Here is an 11,579-nt window from a genome sequence, read left to right as displayed (position 1 = left end):
CTCAGCCTCTCAGACGAAGAGACCGGCCGCCAGGGTAGGAGGAACGTATGACAAGCTGGGTGGACTTGCCCAATCAAAAGGCATCAGATACTTCCTCGGCTTCCACCGGAGTTGATGCTCCTTTGCGATGCTGCTGTTCTCGACGGAGGTGAGTTCTTTGGAATCTCCGCCAAGACGGTTGGATTGGCGCTGGGAGAGGGATGCTTTTCTCAAAGCCTGGTGAGCCTTGTGGGCGGATTAGGGCAGATCTGCCGAAGGGGATGGGCTCTGCTTCCGTAGTTCCGTCCGTAACTACCATTCCGATCTTAGCTTTAGTGCCGTATGGTTACTGGCTTGGGATGCTTTTTGTGGAACAGCAGCCAGGGAACTCAACGCTTATCATTCTGACAAAAAGAAACCCTAGGGGTGGTGGTCCTTAGTTGGTTGAGGCATCTCTCCACACCTCTTGTACTAACAGACCTTATCGCCTATGCCAGTTGCAATGCAAGATGTAGGGTGGGCAAAGCCGAGGTAGGGAACGGCTGATTTATCCGAGGAGAATCTGTGTCCTGGTGCTGTCAGATCAGGTGAGGCGGAAGATCGGCACATTCTCTGCCTCTCCCCGAAATGATTCTCGAAACTGTGCACCATCGTTTTGGATGGAGTCCTGAGAGCTGCGCGTCTCTTTAGATAGCGCAGCTTCTCATGTTTCCTTCCTTCCTTTCTTCCAGCAGCCACCTCCACTTTCGATTGTGCCCTTTAAATTATTCGGTGCTGAATCGAAATGCAGGCTGTCCCCGTCTTCTTTTTCAAAATGCTCAAGAGGGAGACTTGCCTTGCCATTGAAATAAAAGAAAGGAAGGCTATGACGTCTGTCTCTTTGCCTTAATACTGTATTACAGAGAACAGCTTAGGGCTAAAAGAGGGTTGTGTTGTTTATGGTTCAGCATCTTGTAGGAACCTAGGCAATAAGCTAGCACGTTATACATTTTATTTATTTAGGCATACCTGAACAAGGTATGATAGGAAAGCCTATTGGTACGGTCAACCTGCCTTAAGGTCAGTCAGATTTCTTGGTTCCATGCCTTTATTAAATTAAGGTTGTATCTCTATAGATTCAGCTTCTTACAATGCTTGCAGTTTAATTCTCAGGTTGTTTTCATTTATTACGGCATCCCCATATAGGTAAAGCAAATTTGTGGCAAATTGAATTTGCATATTATAAATTTATGATTCCAAAATAGCTGTTACAGGGTATATAGAACTGTAATTCTCATTAGCAATGAGTTTTCTCTATGAAAATGTGTAAGAAACACATGCATGTATGATTATATATTTAAGTTGCTTGCCTATTCCTTCAGGTGCAAATAATTTAATGGATGGATTTTGAAATGTCAGAAGTCATCTCAGGATGATGCTCACTGGGACAAATTACCATCAGTTAGTAAGAGTAAATATGAACAGAGGAAAAAAATATTTTCATGTTTATATTTATATAATCCTGAACAATAAAAATGGGGTGAACAGATTGCTTGCAAGCTGTATAGTGCATAAAAATTAAAAATAATCCATTGCTGTTTTCTATTAGTGCTTTTGATTGAACAATTTTTCAGGAGTTTTATCTAGAAATTTTATTTTTCAGAGTTTCAAGTGTTTGCCATCTACTATGCTGCAGAGGACTGAAGATGGGCAGCATGACAGATGTGGACATGAACCCTGCTGTATTCTTTAATGATACATATTCAAACATACTCATAGCTTATGATTGAGATGTATTTCCACAGATATTACATTACATTAAGAACCTAAAAATATCTAAAATTTAGTTTCCTTTCTGGCAGAATCCCAGGTTTTGATGGCATTCTTGTTGGAAATGAAGACTGCTTTGATAGCCTAGGATTTTGTTTGATTATACTTGAGGACTAAAGATGATTATTGGGTTTCCAGATGCTTTTACTTTGCTCCTTCTTTTCTTAATATTATCTCTTTACATTTACTCACACAGGATAATTGACAGAAGCATGAGAAACCTGAAGCAGATTTTTTTTGTTTAAAGACAGTAGTGCTTGAATTTTCCCTCACTTTGATATTCTGGAACACTTGATAGGTCTTGCATGTAAACACAGAAGATCAATAATTAGTGGACAGTGGAAGGCCAACGTCTTATTCAGATTCCAGAAGACATGGCTCTGACAGTTGAAACGGAATCTCGGATTTACCACTCTCTCAGGACTGTCTTTGGTGCAACCGCACACCTGGTTTCTCTTGGATTCACCATTGTTATGGTGGTACTCACCAGACCTGGATCAAGTAAGTAAAGAACAAAGGGAGAACCATGTGGTGTTATTTCCCCAATAGTACTTGAAACATGGTTTGGTTGGTTTGGTTTGGTTTATTGGTTTTGTATGCCGCCCACTCCCGAAGGACTCCGGGCGGCTCACAATAAACAGGGGAGGGAATAAATAAGACAATACAACAATTTTAAAATCCACAAGTCACAATTAAGACGGCTGGGTGCTTTAACAGCCTCCAGCCTGCCGGAACAGCCAGGACTTAGTAGCTTTACGGAAGGCCGGGAGGGTAGTATGGATAGGAATCCTTATGATATATTGTACAGTACAGATCGTCCTGCTGGATAATGACTTTAGTTAGAGGGCAAGGCTGGACATAGGAGGGTGGGGAAGAGGAAGGCGGGCTGAAAGTCAGTCAGTAACCTTCCTGGTTGAGTTAGACAATTCTTGGCAATTCTAGTCACCCATTTTGACCAACACTCTACTCTGGATTTTCCAACTTCAACTGTACTGCTATACGTATATAATTAAAAGAATTAGTGAAGTGGGGAGGTAAGATGTACTTGAGCTAGTTAGATTCAAATCCCACTCAGTTATGAAGTTCTCTTGATAAATTTTGGCCAATCATGCCTTCAGCCCCACTTATCTTATAGGATCATAGCTGTGATAGTGTTGGGAAAGACCCCATTCATAAATGCTACCTTGAGTTCTCAGAGAAAAAAAGTTATATTTGTGTGCATGCCTTTGAGTCATTGTTTAATCCTGATGACTGTCTGGACAAGTCTGCATTTGCTTGGCAAGGTAAAAGTATGTAGAAGTGGCCTGCAATTGTCGTCCTAGGGAAAAGAGTGTGTGTGAGTGACTGGTCCAAGGTCACACAGCTGGCTTTATACCTAACATGGGACTAGTAGTCATGGCCTTCCAATTTCTAGCCATAAGGATGCTTAATGTATAATAATCTGTGATTATGACTGGATTGCATCCATATTGCATCGCCTTGCTGAATTTGGTCAGTGTGTATAGCCTTTGCTTTTGTTTTACTGACTACAGACTTCATCCCATTCATTGCAGTGTCTTCTCCAATCTAGTTATAGTTCTGTATCTTCTGCAAAAAAAAGGTAATCCATTTCTTTTAGTGAAAGGAAGATGACAGTGAAATAAGAGCCTTCAATGCAAAGGCTTAATATGAATTAAGCTCCATTTTCCATGTTGAATAAAGAATTTTGAGAATATACATCATTTTGCAGGATCACAGAAAACAAAATTATAAATCAATATGTTTATTTTATTTCTATCCTGTCTTTATTATTTTTTATAAGTAACTCAATTCAGTGAACATATCCAACACACTTTCCTTCTCCTATTTTCCCTGCAACCACCACTCTGAAGTGAATTGGGCTGTGAGACTGATTGGTTTAAGGTCACCCAGCTGGCTCTCATGGATAAGGCAGGGCTATGGAACTCATGAACCACTAGGTTTCTAGTGGTTTCTTAACCACTAGACCAAACTGATTAACGTTTAATTCTGAGAATGTATGTTGTGTTACCTTATTATATTATGTAGTATAAAGTTTCATGAATTAGCACTTAAAAATTTACTTCATAATAATCTCTTTTCTTTTTTAAAAAAATTCTCCATGGACATGTTTTATTTCTTCCTCAACCTCAAGAGATTATTAGATTCATATTTGAAAAGAACCTCAAAATTACTTATTTCACAAATAATGGGCTTCCAATACTGGCCTATTTAGTATTGTTCTACTTGTAGTTTCTCAGTCAACATATTAATACTGTACTTCAGTATCTGTGGACATGTCAGTTCTTCTGTCCTGGGCTACACTTTAACCTCTTAGCTGCAGAAATCTTATTAGTGATACAAGGATACAAGGGCAATAATTACTTGTTGATCCTGTTTTGCTTAATTTGGGAGAATTTAGGAATGTGAATGAAATCCTTGTGTTCTATTTCTACCCTTAAAAGTACCCAGTCTGAAAACAGGATGAAAATTGTCCCTAATTAGCTTCCAGATTTTGGTGGCTCTACCTTTGATGGCTCCAGGGACTTCCAAATGCATTATCAGCATAGGCACAGCTATGATAGAAACCTTGGGTCGGATTATCTTACACCAGGGTGTCTTAAGACTCCAACGAATGAATTGAATGTAAGGAGCATACTTTATCTTCAGCCATGATTAACCAGCAAAGATTGATTTTCCTCTCATTCCTTTCCAGGTTTGTTCTCCTGGCATCCTTTCTTAATGTCTCTTGCGGTAAGCCAAACAAACGAGATTATGTTTTCTAGATTTTTTCCCCTAAAATAACTAACTATGCAGGTAATCCTTGACCAATGACCACAATATACCCTGCCTATTACAATCGAGAGAGCACCTCACTTAATGACCTCCACCCTCTGCAGTTGTTAAAATGACTATGTGGATCGTTAAGCGGAACACAGTGTGTCAATTGGGGGGGGGGGGAAGTCCTAGAAGTCCTGGCTCATGCCGACCTGCCCTGGGCTTCCTAAGGCCTCCTAAAACACTCCATGCTCTGCTTCCCACCTCTTGGGGTCCCCACAGCCCTGGGGCCTGAGTCTACCTCCCTGCACTGATTCCCCACAGGGCTTTGACTTTCTGCCCATTCCCCATCACTGACATAGCTTTTGAAGCTCTCCAGAGCTCTTTACCTCACATTGGGGAAGGAGAGCATGCCACATCACCCCTCAGCGTTCCTGGGATGTGTGGCTGCATCATAGATGCAGCTGCCATTTTAGCGCAGCTACAATATGGATTGTTTGCTGCTGGGCTATGTTGCCTAGCAACACTGTTCCTTGTAGCTGCACTGCAATGGCAGCTGTGGCCCAGTAACAGAACAATCCATTATGGTTCCCTAACATGAACTGCGCAATGCTGTAGAAAGCGCTGGCATTTTCCACAGCACTGCACAGACCATGTTAGGAAACAGAACAAAATGCTTCATTGCTGGGCTGTGTGGCACGACCCCAAAAGCGGCTACCATTTTATGAACAACCCCATGTGGCACAATCCTGGAAGTGTCTGCCATTTTATGAATGGCAATTTAATATGGCCTCTTGGAAAATGTGCCTCAACAACAAAACTGTGCTTCCCTAACTCAAGCTCTGGAGTTTTTAGAAAGTTAAGTAAGGAGGAGGATGGGAAGCAGATCCAAGGCCTCTGGAGACCCAGTGTATGTGTGGAAATAGGGAAACAGGCAGGAGGGCAGTACAGTATCACTGTGTTGTTCATAAGGATGAATGACTGCAGGGTCACTGCAGCAGCTGTAACTTCAGGACTAGGTCATAAGTAGTCTTTGGGGGGTCTGATGTAACTCTGAACAGCTGCTAGGTGACTGACTGTAAGTTGTACAACCTTCTCTTTTATAACAAGTTGTTCAATTTGCTGTCTCTTCATGCAAAAAGGCAGAATACTTGGTTGCACATAATAGGGGACAGGTGTGTATTCTTTACTAATGGAAGTTGGGAAAAATAGCATAACACTTCTGCTGCCCTGTTTCAATGAATCCCTCTATATATTGTCTCTGTATATCTGTATTTTCACTTTTGCAGAATTTCATTTAAAAGTAACGTACTGTGTCTTCTTGAATAGAGCCTCCCCCATTGACAAATTACTGTCTTACTAAATATCTGACCGTTTCCCAAATTTTTGCATGAAGTATTGCTAAAAGCCGAGGTGGCGCAGTGGTTAGGGTGCAGTACTGCAGGCCACTTCTGCTGACTGTTATCTGCAGTTCAGCAGTTCAAATCTCACCGGCTCAAGGTTGACTCAGCCTTCCATCCTTCCGAGGTGGGTGAAATGAGGACCCAGACTGAGGGGGCAATTTGCTGACTCAATTTGCTAAAAATCTGTAAACCGCTTAGAGAGGGCTGAAAGCCCTATGAAGCGGTATATAAGTTTAATAAATGAATAAATAAAATAAATAATAAAAAAAAATTTAAAAAAAATTCAGCTAACCTTTATATACTCTTATGTTTTTTTTTCCTTCTTTCCTTCTTCCAGTTTTCCTTCCTGATGACAGAGGCCCTGCTGACTTTCTCTCCAGAGAGCTCCCTCCTCCGGTCCTTCTCCCGCAAGGCCAAGGTCCGCTTCCATTGGGCTTTACAGCTGCTTGCTCTCATCTGTGCATTGCTGGGATTGGCCATTATCAGCTATAACAAGTACCTCAATGGGAAAGAGCACTTTGTCACCTGGCATGGCCAGACTGGCTTGCTGACAGTGGTATATGCTAGCCTGCAGTGCATGGGTGGGCTCGCCCTGCTCTATCCCAAACTGATGAAGAACTGGACCCTTACCAAACTGAAACTGTACCATGCCACATCAGGGCTGATTGGGTATCTTCTTGGTTGTGCCAGCTTGATGCTGGGCATGTGTTCCCTGTGGTTTTCCACAACTGTGACTGGAATCTCCTGGTATCTAATTGTGCTGTGCCCTAGTCTCACCAGTTTGATTATCATGAACCAAGTGAGCAATGCTTATCTCTACCGTAAAAGAATCCAGCCTTGAAAACAGTCTTAAAACAAGACATCTGTGTGTGATCCCAGAGGCATTTCTGCATTATCTGGAAGGAATCCATAGCTATATACAGGAGTACTGGAACTCAAGAATCTCTTTCTACCTGCCTCTAACTTTGTACGGATTTTTTTTAATTGCTTCAATTTTTCCATAGCAGAGATCCCTATGCTGTTGAACAAAGTTTCTTGCAATCCCATTGCTAGAACTATAATAATTATTAGTATTGTATAAGAGCCCAACTTTGCTCTATTGGTACTCCTTCACCCCTGAATGAAATCAGTGGTTTAAATTATTCTTGATTGGCCAGGTGCATCTATGATTGTAAATCTAACTTGCTGTAACTTCTCTTCGAGATTAGTGCTCAGTTCTAAGGCATGGGCATTTTTAAACTTCCTCTTTGAAAGGATGGCTTTTATTCAATGTATTCAGTTTTTGTTTGCATTGATGGTCAATTCTTCCTCTTTTTTTTAAAGTCACATGCTATGTGAGGGTACAGCATATCCAGCTATATTAGCTAAATCGTATGTGCTGATCAAGGGCTAATAATATATTTTACATTTTTTTAAAAAATAGAATTGTTTTGTGCAGATGGAAAATGTGAAGAAAAAACCTTCAGAAAATGAATATTCCTTTACCTGTTGTTTTTCTTACTCAAGCCTATCAGTCCTGCTCCCAAATACTGTCATCTCCTGAAGGAGTTCAAATGCATGTTAACCTGTAAGATAGAGACAGCTCTTCAGCATAAAAGGTATCACTTAAAATCAATGTCCCCCTATTCCCTAGATACATTGGGATTATTGTAACTCTATTCCCAACCAATATTCTGACTTTCTGCTCTGCAATTAAAAGATGCGGAGCTGTAAAAAGGCACTTTAATTTAAAGCAGAAAACAGGAACATACATTCCTGGATCCCTGCCAGAATTTTAATTATAGTCAACCATTTCATGTTATTAGCCCTGGTTTAATGGCATAATAGGAAGGTTAGCAGAGCATAACAGTGAGGTGCTTACTTTGATAACCCTTTAATAAGTTTTCAAAAGATGTGTCCCGTGAAAGCATATGGTATCCTTATCCAGGAGCAAGTAACCCATGAGAACCTAGATTATTCTTGATGTGGCCATGTACATCTATAATTATAAATTGTAATGCCACTAGAATTTTATAGACAAAAGATGTAACCAGGAAGATTTAACTTCCAACTTTAATATTTTAAGTTGTGTGGACTTCAGCTCCCAGAATACATCAGCTGAGAATGCTGGCTAGAACATTCTGGGACTCAAATCCCCACATCTTAAAATGGCTAGGGTTGGAAACACCAGTCTAATGGCAAGGAAATAAGCACAAACTATTTTTAGAAAGATGAGAAAATGCAGGGTAAAGAATACTATTTTATCCCTATTATTATAAAAAAAATGTTGAAGCCACCCAGAGTTTTGAATGACTTTCACAATGCACATTTGATTATCTGTCTTTCCCTACCAATAGTTAATAGGGAGTATCTAATTTCTCTTCTCCTGCTTGGCAGCTCGTGTCTTGTAATCTCTCGTATTTCTTCTCTAACCTTCTTTCAACTTATCTTGTTTTTCCTTGTTATGTACTATTATAAAGGCTGAATGCTGATTCTTAAAAATACACTTAATAGACTTAATAAAGCTTGTATCCCACATATGAAGGAGAGACATGACAAATATTCAAGGGGCTATGAATCCAAAGAGATGTGCAAAAGATTGGGAAATAGAACTGTTTCAATCTCTCTCAACACTTTATAGTACAGCTTCGGATATGAACTTGTGTAAAATGAGTTGAATCTGTCTCTTGGCAGTATGCATTGAATTTAAAGGTGATTAGATGACAGCTTTGGCAGCCATGAAATTTCAAAGCATGCTGGCTAAGTTAAAGCTAAAGTACTATATTTTGGTTGTTGTTTTGGCTTAAATTTATGTTAATTAAACCATTATGGCATTTTTATGAACCAGACCACCATAGTTTATTCTACAAGCCATGGTTAAAATTTAAAAGAAACCAAAGTTTAGCAGGATGGATGAATCCATCCCATAGCATTAGCATAATGGCTAACCAAGTGTGCTGCTTCAGGTTTCTTTTTAATTTCTTTTTAAAACAACAAAAGGCAAGAACTCTCCTAACTCCTGAAATTCTTTCTCATATTGTATTATATAGTATCCTGTTCTCTAAAGTGGGAACTTATGGCAAATTGATGATAGCTTGGAGTGATGGGAACTATAGTCCCAAAACTCATGAGGAAACTAGTTGGAGGATCTGTCACAAGTGAATGAAACCTCATCTTTTAGACTTGTAAAGGAAAAAAGGCTTAGCTTCTGCTCATTAAATCAGGCAAATTATTCTTGGTTTTGACTCAAACTTTTCAATATCTGAGTAGTACTAAATAGTTTGATCCTGCAATTACAGGCAGAAAGGCATTGACAAAGAAATCCTCTCATTTCTCAAGACTTGGAATTGTTTCATATGCACAGTTCTTTAAAAAAAGATATATCATGCAAACAGAGCTCCAGAAAAGTTCAATGTGATTAAATACATGTGCATAATCAGCATTTTCATTCATCTTTAATTCTTACATTAAAGCACTTCTCAAGCATGCTGAGGTTCTTAAAGAACGTAGAAAAAGATTATGCTTTTTCTGTTTGCTTTTCCGAAATGGGGAAGAAATCTAAATGCTTTTGTTTTTTTATCTTGGCTATCCGCAACAATTGACCTCCCATAATACGTTTTGTTTGTTAACAAACATTTAGTTAATGTTTGTTAAAACAATTTCGGTAACTGCTTATGTTACTTCCAGGATCTCCTTAAATAAATATATCTTTGTATTCTACTATTCAGAAAGGATAACACCTGCTTTCCAAAGTGGGAGAAAAATAATCACAGAAAAGCTTCTTTAATGGGGAAATAATATTGTGTCACAGAGGAACTGTTAGTACTGATGTATTTAAAGACACTCATGTTGCAGTCAATGAAACAGACTAACTTAAGTTCTGTAGTTTTCAAAGACAGATGGCCACAGGTAACTTTAGTTACAATGTAGGCTTTGATTGCATTCTCCTCCGGTCCTATTTTTAAATTTAATTCAGCTTTCTTTTGCAAAGGCAAGAATAAAGATTAATGATCTTGTTAAGATATTTACCACATGACATTGTGTAATGAGTATGAGATATGCTCTTTTCAAGCAACACCTAAATGCCTGCATTTCCAGTGGTTTATAGTTTAGGTATCTGTAGTTGCTACTTGTGTTCCAACATATATTTTGCCATACAGTATTATAATTAAAAAAACATACACTAGGCTTAAAAAGTTTGTATTTGCACTGAAGAAGGCATAGGGAAGATTAATCATCTCATAGATACCAAAATGAACAGTTTATAACTGGTTCTAATGCTACTTTTTTGCCCAGTGTTTACTCATTAAACCAGTCAAGTAATGACTGCTACCTTGGTAAGAGGGAACAGAGGTAATATTTGTTATCTGAAAACATCAAAAACAAAATATATGCCACCAAACTGTGTAGCAAATGAACCTACCACTGAAACTTGGGAGTGGGGAAAAGAAGCTTGTAATTATCAGCGCTGAAATAAAGATTTTTTTAAAAATGCAGCAACTGTGACATACTGCTTGTTTTTGCTTCCTTCAGATAATTTTGAATTATTCAGGCAGGCAGAAATTATTGGAATGATAGCTTCATATTTTGTGAAAGTGTAACAACCTCAGATATTTCTATTAACCTTATTCCCTTTCATTAAGATTTCTGCCTGTGTTTCAAGCGAACATTACTCATTATGGCCACAATATTTTAAGAAAAACTTGAGTTATTTTCAAGTCATTGAGCAATAATTTAATACAGCAGCCAGATTAGCTATGACTAGAATTAGAATCTGTTATTAGAGCCTGTGCATGAATTCATATATTATGTTCTGACCCAGCCTTCACAAGAAATGAGAAACTGCTTACTCACAAGTAACACAAACCTCTTTTTATTTAAGTCAGGGCAGGAACAGTTTTGTTCACATTGGCTGAGGCAAATTCACTCCCTATTATTTCTCAGCAGAGAGATTCCATTGGCACTTCAAATATAGAACAATTAGTCCCAACAAACCTGGTTCTGGCAAAGGAATCCGACATGATTGATGTACGTTGGAAATGAATGGTTGTCTGTGACAACCTGCCACTCCCAAACTTCTACTATTTATTTTCCAACCAGAGGGGCTGTCTAGCATCTAGGTCTTCTTTTCCCTGAGAGCCAGCTTATTGCTTTCCATTGCTATCCTCCCCTCGCATACATGCATCTGGGATGGGCCCACCTGTTCATTCTCCTCACTCAGCTCCAGAATACAACTGCCTCTCTAACTGCAGGAGAACAGAAGGCCCTGGCTTTCAAGATAATTGTGGATATTGACAGTGAACTGGGTGTGGTTGGAGATGGAAAGAGTGGAACATGGAAAGGGAAGATAGATGGAAAGGCACTCTACTCCAGATCTCAAGATATAGAAGAAGAAAAAAGAGAAGAATTGATTGATTTAAGGAGAGAAACTTTCACAAAAGCACTACTGTTAACCAAAGATAAGCTGATTAAAGAAGCTGATGGAGGGTCTCGAGATTTTACAAGATATGTAACAAGCAACAAGTTGCAAAGAGAAGTCCACACAAATTTGATTAAGGAAATAACCAGAAGACTAATTCCACAAATGGCAAAAGAAATAGGACTACACTATTACTGGAAAGACACTGGTTGAGA

The 11,579-nt window shown here is 39.1% G+C and overlaps 1 protein-coding gene across 2 annotated transcripts; it reads left to right on the top strand.

Moving 5' to 3' along the window:
- Positions 1-52: 52 nt before the first annotated feature.
- Positions 53-10,441, top strand: CYB561D2 (cytochrome b561 family member D2). 2 transcript variants are annotated; one of them, XM_014058098.2, is made up of 4 exons: positions 53-148; positions 1,985-2,289; positions 4,502-4,539; positions 6,304-10,441. In XM_014058098.2, exons 2-4 carry the CDS (start codon positions 2,163-2,165, stop codon positions 6,805-6,807), a joined length of 669 nt encoding a protein of 222 aa, XP_013913573.2. In that variant the 5' UTR covers positions 53-148; positions 1,985-2,162; the 3' UTR covers positions 6,808-10,441. The 2 variants fall into 2 exon arrangements, with proteins under 2 accessions (XP_013913573.2, XP_013913574.2); XM_014058099.2 differs by having other exon boundaries at positions 144-219.
- Positions 10,442-11,579: the final 1,138 nt, after the last annotated feature.

Source organism: Thamnophis sirtalis, unplaced genomic scaffold (genome assembly GCF_051295495.1).
Source record: "Thamnophis sirtalis isolate CommonGarterSnake01/CBP01778 unplaced genomic scaffold, rThaSir2_p1.2 scaffold_3, whole genome shotgun sequence".
Taxonomy (NCBI): domain Eukaryota; kingdom Metazoa; phylum Chordata; class Lepidosauria; order Squamata; family Natricidae; genus Thamnophis; species Thamnophis sirtalis.
This window is presented reverse-complemented; position numbering and strand designations above follow the sequence as displayed.

What these genes read in the sequence shown, in the direction of transcription:
- CYB561D2 (XM_014058098.2), top strand. Translation starts at nt 2,163, where the DNA reads ATGGCTCTGACAGTTGAAACGGAATCTCGGATTTACCACTCTCTCAGG. An exon ending in ACTCACCAGACCTGGATCAA is followed by an intron (nt 2,290 to 4,501) that starts GTAAGTAAAGAA and finishes ATTCCTTTCCAG; the next exon opens with GTTTGTTCTCCTGGCATCCT. An exon ending in CTTTCTTAATGTCTCTTGCG is followed by an intron (nt 4,540 to 6,303) that starts GTAAGCCAAACA and finishes TCCTTCTTCCAG; the next exon opens with TTTTCCTTCCTGATGACAGA.